At 40.0% G+C, this 16959-nt stretch overlaps 1 protein-coding gene across 1 annotated transcript in view; it reads right to left on the bottom strand.

Annotated features, from left to right (window-relative positions):
* The window catches only part of PTPRK (protein tyrosine phosphatase receptor type K), a 424966-nt gene that overhangs the window by 164140 nt on the left and 243867 nt on the right, over positions 1-16959 (bottom strand). The window contains exon 7 of the mRNA XM_075145810.1: positions 8311-8604. Coding sequence (XP_075001911.1) covers positions 8311-8604 — 294 coding nt within the window. The remainder of the gene's footprint in view (positions 1-8310; positions 8605-16959) is intronic.

Here is a 16959-nt window from a genome sequence, read left to right on the forward strand (position 1 = left end):
TTTTGCAATTTGCCAGCTTTATCGTAGTTACATTTTCTTTATAAATTACATGGAACTGTTCCTGACAGGACCCAAACAGAAATGTTTATTCAATTAATCCATAAAAACAGGTTTAGATATATCAGCCAGTTCTTCTCCATTTGAGTTGATTTTATGCTGGTTTCTTAATCAAAATGTTTTATATCAAATTAAATGCATTAGAGAAGAACAATATCGCCTTTATTAACAAAATCTGTAATCTAATTCAAAAAAATCAAGTTATTCTGACAAGATCAGTATTCCATAAACCTGTTGACTGTCTCTAATTATATTACTTTCTTAATTCTTCATTAATCAACCCTTGTATTGGCTGTTCCATTATTCTGTTTAGAATTAAAGTCAAGATGACAAGCTTTTAATTAATTGGGTGATCCTGATCCTTCACGTCAGCATTTTTAATGTTTGTTTTCAGGTCATCTGGAACTTTCCAGGACTGCTCCAGATTTTTATTTATTTTTTTTTTTTAAACAGTAAACAAAACCAGGTAACATTAAGAGTCTTGACAAGCCATTTTAGGATTCTGGACCTAGTGATTACCTGAGGTGTAATTTGACATCTGCTGCTGCTTAATATGCTCCTCAACTTATTGTTATAACGGAAGCTATTTCATTATCATACCACACAAAAGCATCACCTGGTCCATTCCCCCTCTCAGCACTAGCAGGAGGATTTACTGAGAAATAAAACAAAACGAAGAAAGTGAAATTCACTCAGTTCTGCCTCATACAGCCTAGGTTCAAATTAGAAAGAAAGAATTAGGCTGCCCACTTCTAAAATGAAACAAAGTTGAAAAAATAAAAAAAGCCAACAAGAATTAAAGGAAAAACAAAGATTCATCTAGCAGAACAAAGCCCAAAGAATCAATGTCTCTAAGAAGCAGGGCTTTTGGGAAACCTGTCCTAACCTTGGGAGAATGTTAATCTGAAGTTTATCCAGATCTCACACCAGCATGAATGAGATGGTATTCCTCTGTAATGGCTTTGGAGGAGAAAGACATATGGGGGAGAGAGAAAGAATAATGAATGCATCTGGGAAGTCTCATCAACATCCCTCCCCCCCAGTACACGCGGCTGGCACTGTTTTCCTCTTCCACCTTTCCACATCACCACTCCTGCTACTCACAGCCCTCCCTACCCATTCCACGCTACTCTGCCAATAGTGCCAAAATAACAGTGACAAATTAGTGTGCTTCCAAAATTGTGCATTTAAGTGCTGCAATGACCAGAGCAACTTTCAAAACCTTATTAAAATTTTCCCTGCTTAATTTTTAATAGAGTGATAAAAGAAAGTACAATAAAAGCTAGTCCTCTTTTTTAGGTTTTATTTAGGTACTTACCAATTCTCAAACACTATAAAAGTAATATTGCACTCCTAAACAGTTGAGAGACCTTAATTATGAAAGCAAACTATATTAAAGTATCAAGCACACTAATGAATCATACTAAAACATTATTTATTTCAGCTGAAATTAAAAATAGAAATCACAGTTCAGTCTTCTGAAAGGGTAAGATTATCTCAGTCTGCAGTCATGTTCTTCAGAAGCGAACACAGACCAAAAATCTGTGAAGATCAGTCCCCAAACTCTGGAGAAGCTATAATCAGGCTCTGAGTTATCCGGCCCAGGTGCACCCATAGCATTTTCAAGTGCTGCAATATGAATTATGGCCCACGTCCATTCTTTTACAACTGGAACAGGCGCCGTGGATTAATGTACTGCAATACATTTTCTTGCCACAGACAGTGCTCCTCTCGGAAGTGTGATCTATTGACGAGTTACACACACTTTGGATAAATCACGACAGTCTCAGTGCTGCGGCACGCTCTGCTCCGGGAAAAGCTGCCGAAAAGCCGAGGTGAGACAGGAGATGGAGGAACCACTTGCGAGGCAGGGGAGCTCCCGGTGGGGTTAGCAGCTGCTCCTTTTCCTCCCCCAGCCTCCATCACACAGCTGAAGCGGTATCCTGACCTAGTCCTTCGCCAGAGAGCAAGCCACTAACTTCAACTGAAGGACTTCCCTCAGCTCGGTGGACTTTGCACTGAAGCCTAGACTGGCCAGCATGTTAGGTGCCAATGACCATAATCACGTCTTGCTGTAGGTAATTCGTCCCGCCCTGCCCACTGGTAGGGACTTCAAGAAAGAAGGCAAAGGAAGAGGTCACTGCACACAACAGAGGCTTTGAAAAGGGGGTGGCCACGCTAGAGGAACCCACCTACCTAGGTCTACTACCCTAACCCCAGGTGAAGAGCATCAGTGTGATTAAATAGCCACAGTGTGATTTACTGCTGAATATGACCCTATACAATAAAGAAGTAGCCATGAACAAAGCTTATCCCAAGAACAAATTCAGGAGAGAATTCAGGAAACCCATGTCTCACTGGATAACATGGCACTCGCAATGTCGCAGGAAGGAAGTTTCCCGTTAGTGCAGAGGGAGCTCGCAGCTGCAAATACCAAAAAAATGATACTAAGCAAGGCTGAATACAGCGAACAAAAAAGTTGAAAACCAATTTAGGGGAGGTCAGTGTCTGAACTTGCAGTTTACTGCCAATTCAACTGAGTCATCAGCATTGTGCTCCTTTGAAAAAGAGGATACCATGCTTAATTTACACAATCTGACAAGAACTTGGCTAGGCAGTCTGCCTCGTCCCCTGCTAGGTAACTCAGCTGTGCTACGGTCCTTTCTTATGGATATAAGCATCATTAGGATTCTATATGTGGTATGGGTATCTGAACAGTGGCAAGCAGCACAATAAGCAGAGTATGGTCGCATGTGCCAGCCGATGGTCCAAATCAGATAGCTCTTCTACAGGATGCTCTCTCAGTAACAATTCTGGTATTCAACCCTAAAGGGAATATGATTAAGTTCCTTAGTCCAGACTTTCTCCATTGTTTAAATATCTTTTCTTTTTTGTATAACAGTCAACTGGTAAACCTATATGGAACAAGAGACTGGTGCATTTGGTATCTGCTAGCAAGATCTTAAATGTTTCCAATTACTACCTGGCCAAAAGCCCAGAAACAGTCACGAGTGCCAAACACATTTGTAAAAACAACAGCAACTTATAAATATTGGTGTAATGTGGGCCCTTCTGCAATGACAAATGTAAAATAATTTTTTAAAGTATCACATTCATTTAGTTTCAAGTTGTTCATCTTTAGTTTATTCTAACAAACTGTTCAACTTGTAAACAACAAAAACATGAGTAATAAAGACACATAATTTAAGCACTCAAAACGTATTTAAGCTCCTCTTTAAGCTATATTTTAAGTCTCTAATGGTATCTACTTTGAGGGAAAAAAGGTAAGATTCTGTTTGAAACATTAAGATAACCGCTTTGCTGTAAAGGTAAATATTTTCTCTCTGTCCACTTTTTAAAAAATTTAAATGATTGAAAACTACACATTTATCTGTACTTTTATTAGCTTTCAAAGATTTAAATAATAAGTTAAGATGTACTACTGCAAGAGACACAAAGGAAGAGCGCAGTTTATCCAATTCAATGCCGTATTTTCCAGAACCCTCCTGTGATGTTGACTGTACCCAATTTTACAAGCCCACTGCCTCACATACCGACATCCTAAATTCTCATCTACAGCATACAGCAAAGTCTATAAATCAAGCTCCCCACCTTGAACCCTCCAAAACTCCACTCTGCAAGTGTAAAAGGCAAACAACACCGACCGAAGTAGCACTGGATGCACTGCACATCAGCACAAGCAGATTCTATATTGCACCGTCCCTTTCACTCATTTTAAAAATCAGATACAATTTTTATGTAACCAGAACAACATTTTAGTTCTCCAGATGGCCATGCAAGGTCACTTTCTCAATGGCAACATCGCCGCGGTCCCTCTGTTAAAAATCCCAAGAAAATGAACAAAACTCTTAAGCTTGCTTTTTTTTTCCTTCAGTGTTTCCCCATGTTTTGCTTTTTTTTTTTTACCTTAGAGGGGAAATCAGCAGTATCCTGTATTCTGTGTACATTGTTTTCAAAATTAATAAATGTGCAAATTGTAAGAAAACATTCTGCGCTTGAAAAAGGCAGGCAGAAAGCAGCCCAGCTCTCAAGCCCTCAACTGCAGGCAATCATACGCCAGCGCTGCACCGCTGAACCAGCATTTCCACTACTGTGCCTTGAGGCTGATTGTTACCGATAGCTAGGTCTCTGTGGCAGATAACGATTTTGGACAACAGAATAATAATAATAATAATAATAATAATAATAATAATAATAATAACAACAACAACAATAATAATAACAACAACAACAACAACATCATCATCATCATCATCAATAAATATTGTTCCATTCTCTGCTCTGATAAATCTATAAAGCTTCCCCTCCTCCTTACTCATTTTATTATCAAAACCAAATAATACAGGCAACAGTTTACTAATATCAAGTAATTTGGGGAGAAAAAAACCACAACCTGCTCTACAATTCTTCATGTTTTACTGAAAATCACACGCTTGCGCTGAACTTCAGTAAAGTAGAAGCCAGCAATTCCACTGTGTACATATATTAAGCTCTGGACAGGCTGAACTATTGACCTCCTTTGCCACTAAAATATCAGTTAATCATAAAACTGAGCTGTGAGCTGTTACTCAGAAGCAGCAGCCAATGTAAGAGAATAACTTCTAACCCACAGTTGATAAAGCAGGCTAAGTGGACAATTTTAGATTACCACATATTTGTTACACCCCCCCAAAGGAAAGGCAATCACAACACAGAGGATATGCTCAGAAGGACAACATGCCCAAAAGCCACAGAAAACAGCCTTAAAGATTACTTCTGATTACAGTGCTACCCTCTGCCTTTGGTTTTGGTTTTAAAATGCTTGAGAAGTGAATAATTTGAGTAACGACACTGGGCAAGAGGTGTAGTCGTGCTGAAATAAAGCCCAGGTGCCCCACGAGGATCGATGGGGAAGGAAGGAGCCTCCAGCATCAGCAGCTTGAAATGATTTGTGCCTAACTGCACGCAGCCGGGAACACAACGCCATGCTGGGCACCGACTTCAGGTGTGCTGAGAAATGGAAATACAAAGCATACACCTGGCTATTAAGGAGGATAGTGTCAGAAAATAATGTTTTGCTTCACATGTTTTAGTCTTACTTCAGCCATTTAAAAACACTCAGTAGTTTCATATATTTGACAGCTCAGCACTATCTTTAATTGCAGACTGATAAAACAACATGCAAGCTTTCTAGCAAAATGCCGTCACTCAGCTCCAGCGCAGGACAGATTACCTGGGCAATGCCGAGTAGACAAACAGGCTGGTGGAGGACTTTTAACTAGCAGAAGAATTATCTCTTAATTAGAAAACAATTTTGTTTAGCATTAGTGGAAACATTTACTAAACGAGTCACCAGACACTGGTTTTGCTATGAGGAAGACAGAAAATGATCTAAATACCTAATAATAAAAGTGCACATCTGATACCGAGATAAGTACAACCATTGCTCAAATCGTTCAGAAGTAGGATACATCTCTGGCAAAGCACAGGCCAACTGATCAATAACATGTTATTAAGAAATGTCATGAAATTATAAATACTGAATGAATTATGGAAAAAATCATTTTCAATCTTCATTTGAAAACAATGCTAATATTTGCTGAGATATTAAATAAACAGAAAGCAGAATACTAACCTATTCTTATTGATGTGTCAGTAAGTTTGCTATCGCTGCTACTTGGAATGTAAACATTAAAAACTCATCAGATCAACGTTCGCTAATGTATGCTTTTTAATCCGTATAGAGAGCAGTCAAACTTCATGCTGAAAATTCATTTATTTCCCGCCACTCTGTTTGACGCTGAGCAGATAATCAATTATAACTTGTTTCAGAATTTGAACTAACACGTACAGAACTTATGGAAAGACAAAATGGACACAGAACATTGACAGAAAAGAAGAGAGTATCTGTCTGAAGAATAAGTGATCTTGTCAGAAACAAGAATTAGGAATAATTGAAGAATCTCCAGAAAGAAGATATTGCTGCAGAGATGTCATCTAACATAGCACAGTAAATCACCTGCCAGTCACATGTACAATACCAGCAGCAGCAGAAACTGCAGGGTGAGCTATTCCATTATTAGCTTTACCTTTTCTTACAAATCTTGTCTTCACAAGAGACTAATTTTTATGTTTATAGTTTGCCTTTTACGAGCAAAATATTTTAAAAAAAATATTCACATTGACTTGAGCTTGCAGTTATCTTACAGAAGCCTTGGGAAAACACTGTGGAAAAGGAAGGTCTGTCTTCATTTTCCAGACAGGTGAGGAAGCAGCAGGGCGACCTGCCGCTCAACCCGGTGCCGTCCCTGACTCATCCCTGATGCTGGGCACAATCCTTCAGTCTCCACAAACCCTTGCCAACTCACCTTTTTCTAATTGAAACTGGTTAGTAGTAACATTTATTCACCTTCGCTTTCATGGAATAAGAAGAACCAGTCTTACTGCAAGGTAAACAAGTGAAATTTTATTATTATTAAAATAATATTGTCACGGAAGTTCAGATTTTTTTTTTCCAAGTATTTTTCTTGATCTGCTTCATTTCATAGTGGATTAAACTGAGTTGAAAATTTGTCTCAAGCCAGACTAGATTTTGGTGCCTTATATGTGAGTGTTAAGTTAAAAACAAATTAAAAATACAACCACACTCACAATAACGTCGTTTCCCCTAACTGGCTTCTAAAAATACGTCACATAAATCATGACTTCCTTTCTCTTCCTTTCCCATTAAAAAGCTTTAGTCTGTCACATGCTGTGTAAATGAAATTATATTTTTTCAAGTGCTAGTAAAAAGAACCCGAACATTTGGGATTTGTTAGTCTCGGCTCAGTCTCTTTAAAATAGCAGCTGTTTTAACATTCCTACTTTTTCAGAACAATGCCTAAACCAATTCAGTACAAGAAATCAATGCTTTAACCTTACTTAGATCTCAATGACTGTCATCTTAACCGAGATGGACACAAATATATTTTTACTTCACAGGAAAGACAGATCAAATTATAAATAAGACCACAAATTCAAAAAAATGCCTTCAGTTTAGTCTTGCTCCAGCTGTGTGCCTCAGCTTCCAAAAGTAATATGCCTGATTTCAAAAAAGACTGGGATTTTCTGGGATTCATACCTATTGACCTAGTCTGTTTGAAGTTCTGGCTTGTGATCCAAACACTGACCCTCTTCCTGGTCATCCATGCTTAGATGAGAACTTGAATAGCTGTCCCACTGCGGTCTGTCACCAACTTGTGAAAAAAAGGTCTGTGAAACTTGTGAAAAAAATATTTCATTTCTATTTCCATTTTATATATGCATGACACATGGAAATCTGCGACTGCAGCTCTTCTTTCTTACTATTTTAGTGCAGCTTTGAATAGATGGTTATCAGCACTCTTTGCTAAATCTAATACAGTGCAAACTTTAAAATACTCTAAGTCAGGCCCTAAAAATCCTGAGATTAGGAAAAAAACCCCACAATTTAATTTCCACTATTTGCCTCCCAGTCTGATGTTCAAATCTGTAATTTTTCTCCTCTGCAACTATGAGACGTATTATCTTTCTTCTTATGAAAGCTGAGATTAAAATAACTTTAAGTAGCTTTAGAAGGAACAGCATATAACACAAGTTGGCAGTGCTTAATCTTCTTGGCGCTGGCCACGTAGGGGCACTCTAAAAAAACAGAAGCAGACTGCAAGATTCAGCAGCACGTAATTTTGGTGGTGGTAGGTCAAAAATGGAGAAAAGAAAATGCTCTTATTAATATTTGCTGTTGTATTTTAGGAGTTGTCAGAGATTCTGGCAGGCCATGCATACCTGCTTGGAAAAAGAAAAATTACCCCAAAATACACTTTTTTGTAAAATTCTGTTTCTTAAAGAGATTCTTTTTCCATGCAAGTACCTTTATGTGCAAGTTTACTTAAAGTGCAAGTGAAAATACGAAAGTGAAAGAACAGATGGTTTGTCGTTTCTAGAAATGATAACGTCTTCTTTCTTGCATGAGAAGTAAAATGTTTTCTTAGCTTTCTGATACCCTGTCTCCTAACCTACCCTCCCAGGGTTAGCAAACAGCAACCTAGACAGTGACCAGCAAAGCAGGGGACACAGCAAATCCATATTGGCCTGGACACCTGGGGATCCTGTGGGTGCCAAGGGAACCCTTAAGTTCTGCTACAAGTTAATTAGAGTCAACAAGCTTGCTGACCCATTAAACCATTAAATAAATAGTTTTGTTCGGTTGTTCATTTTTTCCAAACCAGCACTCACCTGCACATTTGGTCCTGGTGATGAGCGGTGGTCCTGGCTGTCCGGTCCCACCTTCGCCCGGTCTGGTGAGCAGGACCCGAATCTCATATTCGGTGTCGGGGTCCAAGTGCCAGAGCTTGTAAGTTGGTGCGTTGACGGCATGGGTTTCGGTCCAGGTCCCAGATGTCATTCGGTACTCCACTTCTTTCAGGATAATGGGTCCGTCCCCAATGATTGAGTTGGCATTCAGCTGAATGAGCAAGTACGTGGGCCCAACGCCGAGCAGCTGCGGGGGTGCTATCGGCCGAGGCGGCTCTATAGGGGAGACAAAAAAAGAAGCCAGCGATAAAAAAAAAGCTGGAAAACCCATTAAGAGGAGGGCTCTTTCCACAGAAAGTTGTCAGGTTTTGGTCAGCAAAGATTTCAAAACTCGAAAGCAAAATCAAACTGACATCAATGAAGAAGAGCTGAGGAGAATTTCAGCTGATGGAAGCGAGTGGTGCACCACTGGCATCTGCCCAATGCTATTTTTTCCATTTAAAAATCTCAGCTAGGGACTGCAAAATCCTATCTGATTTATATATTGCTACTTCTTAACACTTTGTCTGAAAAAAACCTGGGTTCATGCTCATTTATATAATTTACTATGGCAATAACTTGAGATTTTCAGAAACATAACTGATTTTCTTTTATTAACAGAAGCCATATATGTACTTTCCTTAAAGAAACAGTTGCAATAGTTGATACACTAGCCTTGCACAGAATATTCTTAAAAATGAGTATCACTGCAGTTCATTTGAAACCCACCAGATGCAGTTAGGGTAAAAGATACAGATGCCCATTACAGGCATTCAGAATATTCCAAACTGAGCAAAATTGCCAGAAGAATGACAAAATAAAGATGTATAGCAATGATATATAACACTATTCTATTTTTCAGTAACTTACTACTGATTTAGAAACGCAAACAATAGGATGTACGTTGCCTTTTGTGCTCCTCTGTTCTCACCAGCTTCTGCCTAAATACTTCAACACAGCTGCAAAGTGAAAAGGTAACAATGGACCAAGCGGGGAGGTGAAGTCCCCCTTACCCTGAGAAATGTTTACGTAGAGAAGTAGCACACGCCTCGGCGTGATTTATTTTAAGAAACAAATCACAAGTAACATGTACTTTTCTAATAAAATGAATCCGCTGATAAACACGGAAGGTTCATTTTCATTCCAGATGGCTCATATTTCAACTAATTTGTTTCAGTTAATTAGGCAACAATGCTAAATTCAATGCACACAGGGGTTTCGCACAGCAGCGATGCAGAACTAACAACACAGCAACTCTAAGCAGGTAGAGGGATCTCATGGCCAGTACCTTAAAAATAACATTTAACCCCAGACCATAAGATTTCCCTAGAGGGGGGCCCTTCGCATCGTCGCTCCCCCCACCCCTCTGCACGAGAGAAGCTACGACGCAGAAGCACTGCACGTATTCTGCCTCCCGGGAATGACCCCACCAGTGTCGCTGACAGAGCCGGTGGGGGGAGCAGTGATGGAGGGGCCCGCAGAGGGCCTCCAGACCTCCTTGGACACCCTACCCGCCCTGCATGGTGAAGTTCAGCTAACGACTCCCTGGTTCTCTAGGTCCAGCAGTGAAGTTTCCCCTCCAGTTACCAGAGCCGGCTCCCAACAGTGTATTTACCAGCTCTGTACGCAACCAAGTTTCCCACGTTTTGGTACCAAAGGATTTCTTGCAGACTTTTTTCTACATTAGCTGTGTCTCAAGCTACTCAGTTTGTAGACCAGGGAATCTGTGAACGTGCAGTAGTGGCTGCAAGTGGAGCTCATTTTCTTCTCCTGGAGCGAAAAGGTGAATGCTCCAAGGTGTTCCCGTTTCTGCTTCGGGATATACCAAACTCTAGAAAGTATCTCCATTAATTATTAACGTGTTTTACCCTGTTTTGGCAAGAAGTGTGCATATGAACTAATTTAGATCCCTACCTGCACCAAAGCTCAGCAATGCAGCCGGGCTTAATGAGGGCAGTTTATTTGCTGCGGAACTAACACATTAAATGTCAAACTAATGAATTCTAAGGTCAGTGTATATTACGGCAGAAAACATAAACGTTGATGAGCATGATACACTACCAAGTCCAAGTTATAAACCTCTAAAACATAAGGCTATGTTTAGAAGTATACACTTTGATTAAGAGCACAATTATCACAAATAAAACCTCACATTAATGAGACTAATATACCACTGCATATTAAATTTTTATGTTAAGAGGTAAAGCGCATTCTTATATTAGCATATGCATTTTGGTTTTAAGCTCTTGAGGACAAGGAGACTTATTTATAAAGTCTCCCCCAGTTCCAATAAATTATGCATGAATTTTAATCAGTTAGCAAATGAACAAGTAATTGTTCTGCAGCATTATTAATATTCTTCATAATACAATATACTATCAGAACCAGAGGTGAGGTGCAACCAGAAATCCCAAAAGTACACTAAGTATCAACTGAAGCATGCAATCCCAATATACCAGGATAAACTTTTCTGATGTTACCCAATTAACTTTCTATTAATTATTCTCATTTGTTATTCTATAACCAGATCCATCAAATATTCCCCAATTATAATTTAAAATAACATAATTTCCTTTTATATATACAGCAACCCAAAACTTTTACGGTTTAAAAATTGCCATTGATAACTAAAAGACAGAACAAAGCCATTATTAATGTTTTGGTTGCCATTCCCATAGCAAATATCACATGTATCAACAATACTTCTCTTTCAGTGGGTTTTTAAACACAATTCACATCCTTCGAGGAAGTGATGTTGCTGGCTTTTCACTCTAGCAATCTGGGTCCACCTAGTAGTAAAGAACACTGTTTTGCAGTGTCCTGAGAAGTAATTCTGTCAGAAACGAAAAACCTCTTATACAAGGGAGGGGGGAAGAAAAGAGAAAAAAAAAAGGGGGCTGGGGGTCAGGAGGAGAGATGCATGAGAGGGAAGCCTAAACAAAATCACCCTCTCAGAAGTTTGGTCTGGTTTATAAACGATATAAAAACTCAGCTTCAGTCAAGCCAAGTGACGGCTTTAGAGTTCAGAGCTTGGATCAGAGGCAGCGTTGCAGGAAGCTGAGGCTCACCAGTCACCCATCACGGCAGCCTCCGTCCTGCCTGGCCCTGCCCAGGCACTCTGTCTGCAGATGGCCGCTACGGCAAATGCATTTTGTGGCTTCCAGTCACCCACACCCGCAGCCAGGTCAGGCAGCACGGTGACCTCCCTCCACCCCCCCGCTGCCCTGGTCACTGCAACCAAACCGGGGAACCGGTTTCTGTCAAAAAAATCCACCTCCTGCAATTATTATGAGCGGATGTGGCTAAGGCACATAGTATTCCCAGCAAGCAATTTTCATGGAGCACGGTTCCCCTTTTCTCAGCCATGAACCCTCTGTGAATAAGCCATAAAGGTTCTAAACAACATTTTATGAAAAAGTATTTCAACCCATGGATGGTTTATTAACTCATCAGTAGAATTGCGGTTCCAATAACTATTGAAAACACAAAGGCTACACAGTTTGAACAAAGACCCTGCACGGTGAGTTTCGTTTCTTCCTTTGCTAAGCACAAACTCTAGAATTCCTTTTCCAGTGTGACTAGTTTAATTACTGACTCATTTTCTGACTATATTTTTTAGCCACTGCTTAAAGGTGTTCAGTCTGATGAAATCCCTCCCAGTACGCATGGCCACTAACATCTCTGAAAGACTACATAAAAAGAGCACTTGCACATCTGCAAGGCACTAAAGAAAGGAAAGTATTCTCATGCATAGCATTTCACAGTATTTGGGCAGTTCTGGTTTTGACATAAAATGCCCACAGCTAAGTTAATCAAAAATTAAGACTGACATTTCATCAGTACAAAGTTCCCATTCTGCTGAGCTACTAGCAGTACATTATGCTCACATCAGTATGTATATGACATTACATATTAAATGTACTGTGATATTTAGGCACAGATGACTAGAATAAGCATGCAGCATCAACCCCAGCTATAAGTCTTCCTACAGTTAAGCAGTTGTGTCATTTTCTTAATATTAAATATTGTATGCAAATAATTATGTATCCGTAGACAGAAAAAACAACCAGAAAAAGCCACTAGTGTTATTAGTACAGTAGCTAGTACGTATAAAACCTCCTATATTCCCAAGTAACACATGCGTACTATGTTGCTTAATACTATTTACCCAGCCTGGGTGACAATAGCCCTACTATGTTGCCCTCCAAGACCGAACACCTCCTAAATTTAAAACAAAGGAAGGGCATTTCATTAGTATCTTAGTGGTAATCATATACTGTTAACGATCAGTTCAAAGCAGGGGGGGATCAAACCAAACCAGAAGCCTACAAGTTGTTCCACTTTGGAGGAAAAGCTGATATTGGATGCATGTTTGATAAAATCTTATTTATTTACATGAAGTCATGTTTTGCTGAACATAACATGTACCAGTCACAGGAGACTGTTGCCTTGCTCACAGCACAAGGGTTTGGGGAGGTGGGGAGGAGAGGGCTGGTCACCACACAGCCCGACCATGGAAGACAGGTGCATGCCTTCATTCTTGCCACTTTCCGTCCCATTCTCTGCCGCGTACGGAGGCGTTAATACCCTGCAAGCTGCCTCTGCTCACGCACGCAGTGTGCCTTACCTCTGGTGACGGCATGTTCAGCCTTCTCTGTCAAATAACTTACACAAAGCTATACAGTTGGTATGCTGATGGGTATCAACAGTTTAACCGTAACAAGCTTAACTTTTACAAGTATAACAAAGCATTCATTTATTAAAAGAGGCCCAACATCAGCCTCACCCCTCTAGAAATTCAAATTGGTATGTCTTAACTATGCCATAAACTGTCAAGAAAGCAGGTAAATCAAAAGAATACAACTTTCCTTTAAAATTTTTCATAATTCAGGGAAACGAACAAACAAATAAATCCACATAAATACAGCTAATACTGGATGTTCCAGCGAGTACAGTGGAATTGCCTCCACAAATGACTCAAGACTGACTCAGCTCCCACCTAGATCAAACTCATTTCCTCTTCTAGGGAAATTTCTTGCAAAGCTGTTTAAGAAATGTCTGCACATTTCTTGCAAGTACTCTGGGTTTCTAGGTGAGGTTCAGTGCCTGACCCGCACTGGCCGTGTATAGTTAGAGCACGATCTTTGCCATACAAAGCCCCCTGGGAGCAGGGGCCCCAGGAAGTGCAGTCTGAGACACCCAAGGTTTCCTGAAGGAGCCAGGGCACACAGGCCAAGTGGAAAATCCCTGCTTGCCAGGAGCTGGCCCCGTGCAGAAGCGCTGCTGCCTCTGCGCTGGCTTCCAGATTGCACACAGAGATGTTGTGGCAAAGCTGCGTCAGAAGACCCACGGCACCCAGCCAGAAGAGCATGGGGAAGCAGGCTGCCAATCCCATGAAACAGCTACGCTCTTTCAGTACTCTTCCTGTACTGGAAGATTACATATGGCTTTAAGGATTCACAGGTTTTAAAAAATATTGAAAAACTGAAGAACCAGGAACATTTGTTTAAAAGTTGGGGAAAATGTATGAGATTTAGCAGAATTACGGCAGTCAAGTACTTGTAGGGAAACAAAATTCTTGGTCTTAAAAGCTGGTTAATCCAATGGAAAAAAAGAATTAACAAGAAGCAGGGACTGAAAGCTTAAATTCAAATATGGTATTAAGCCACAAATTTAACAGTGAGAATAGTAACTGAAGAACAATAACTGGTAATACTGCAGGAAATTCTGCGTTCTCTATCTGAGTGTTTTCAGTCAAGGCTGGATGCCTTCTTATAAATTATACGTTAGGGGAAAAAATAGAAGATGATAACAATGTAAGGCTCTGAAAAAATACAACTGAAAGAAATTATGCGGTCGTGAAGGTGGTCACAAAACAAGCTATCAAAAGTTTGAGGATAAAAACAAAACCATGGAGACTTTCACCACAAATACTGGGTTCCTTTTACTTTTAGAAAAATCATTCCACATGTGGCATATCTCTAATATGAATGAGAAATATTTTCATTCAACTCTCCAAAATGTTTAGGAAGTACTGCTCTGCTAGGACAAAAAAAATCAGAATTTAAGACAAAAAGGTTTATTTTGGACTTGTGCCTGCCTGAAAGGACACCTGGCTGTCTTCTACACTGACAGCAGCCTGACAAGACCTGTCGCCCTCATCGCCAACAAAAGCTATACTAACACAAACAGGGGCTTTGCCAAGTAAGAGAAGAAGCATTACAGAAAGCAGTACTTGCCTGATGAGAAATTCTTCTACTCAGTTAAAAAAGCAGGTTAACGCAGGGGATTGGGGGATCCCAAGCTGAAAGCACAGATCTGACTAACAGCAGAGGTATCATGAACCTTAGAGTCACAGAAAGCCTCTGCAGTTTATGTTTAAATTTCCAACAAGATCTCAAGTTTTCACTTTCTCTGCATGACAGACTACACTCACAGCTCAGTCTGTCACCCTATACATGCCATCTCTAGTGAGTAGTTAGGTCCTTAATGGTTTTGTTTTATAACACACGGAAGACAAATAAAAAAACCCAACAGCCTATGCATCAAAGAGATTGCCCAACACACTGAGGACAGTTCATTAATGGGAGTTGAGTACTCTGCTGGGCTTCTGAAAAGAAAGAAGAAAAGAAAAAAGAAAAAAGCTGTCACTCTTCCAACCTATATTTTATTTTTCTGCATTCTTAAGAACAGACCTCTAGATGTACATTGCTCTGAGACCCTCTAACCACTAGCCAAGACTTCACATGTGAAGTCCAATAAACAAAAGTTAAATCGGGACAATCTTAACTAATGTATTCAAAGAGGCAGACACACGCACATTCTTTAGAGAAATGCCGTTGTTACAGGCTTAGCTCACGGGATTCTTTTTTGCACACTGTATAGTGGTACTTGATTTTCTTACCTGGGCAGCCCACCTTATTCTGGTGACAAAGGAGAAGAGTAAGTGTAAGCTTATTCTCCGCCAGACAAACTATGCATCAGCTACAGAGATTACTCCTGCCCAAAAGACATGATGCATCTGAAAAATGTCAGAATAAAGGAGCAGGTGCACAAGCAAGTCTTCAATTGCTGTAGGGTTGCCCATGGAAAAGGGAGGGGTTGGAGTGAGAGGCAGCTGCCACAACAGCCTTTTCTGTTCCCAGCCAGCTCCCAACCTCTTTTTTCCCTAAGGGTTACACTTTTTCTACCACCTTCCTACCTCCTCAGTTGGGTAGATCGTACTGGTTACACACCACCAGCTGGGCATGAGCCACCACCACCCAATCCATGCTTAGTCCTGTGTCCCACCTCAAAAGATACCCAGGCATGGTGGCAGTCAAAAACAGGCTTCAGCAGGATGAGCTCAACTGCAGGCAGCACATGTTGGCCAGGCTGCGGGAGGGCACACTTGCTTAAACAAGTTGTAACACTCAAAATAACAGAGACCTCAGAGGAGTTTTAGAATCACCTCCTCTGCTCCAAGACTAAATGTTGGTTATAGGTTCATACAGTAAAAACCCCACCAGCTGCAAGCTCTCTGGAGTTCTCACAAGCCTTGGCCATTCTTCAGAGTCAATTAATATTTCCCTAAGCCATTGCTTGGCTTCTCTATTTGTTCATAAACTCATTTACCGTTTTCGCAAGAAATTTGTTTGTTTGTTTGTTTGTTTTCCCCAAACATCTCTCTGCTCACCAAGTTTCACTCATTTTAACAGCTGCTTTATTTTTCTACATTGTTATTTTTTTCTGATAGAAAAGTTTCTATTGCTCCCACCTCTGTCTTCTGCAGACAACTTGGAGGAAGCATTTATTGTGGGTTCCTGCTGCTCATGCAAGTTAACAACATCTCCCCCCAAAAGTATACTGAAGAGAAGACAGCAAAAACCTCTTCAGCAAATAACTGACTTTAACATATTACACCATGTAATGATTTCATCTAGAAAATCATGTAGAAATTGGTGGGTTTTTACAGTTAAGTGTTGCAAATAGCCACAAGTCTCCCCTTCTATTTTTCCAAAAAACAATCAAAAGCTAATTCAGACTTATCTCAGCTGCTGTCCTGTGACCATAAGTGATGGTGGCTATGTGGAGAAACTTGAACAGCTTGTGATGTAGTATTCTGCCACAAAGCTTTTTCTCCAGCTCTTTTTTTTCTTTTTAATCATGCTTATGCAGACTTAATACCTGTGACTCCAGAAACATTCTCTCTGTGACTTTAAAATACAATTTATCACAACTGTTCAGTATCCAGCACTAGTTGCTAGTCCTGAGGTTGAGACACAATACCTACAAAATGTTACATTTTAATTAAGAGAGTTAGTTGTCTGGAACAAAAGAACTCATTCTAAGTAATAGCTTAGTGACCAGGTCGTATTAAGTGATTTATCCAACTCACTTCAGACAGTCTGCAAGACCATTTTGTCTTTTATTATTTGGAATGGAAAACCTGAAAGAATCTATTTTAAACAAACATTCAAAATAAATATCTATAACACAGTGAGATTCAGGTTATTACCTAAAGAATCAGTTACTGGAGAAAAACCAGCAACAAACAGAAATGGCAAATTGAACAACAAGCTCACGACACTGGCTTAGGTAGGATACTGACAT

The sequence above is a fragment of the Calonectris borealis genome, chromosome 3, assembly GCF_964195595.1.
Source record: "Calonectris borealis chromosome 3, bCalBor7.hap1.2, whole genome shotgun sequence".
NCBI lineage: Eukaryota > Metazoa > Chordata > Aves > Procellariiformes > Procellariidae > Calonectris > Calonectris borealis.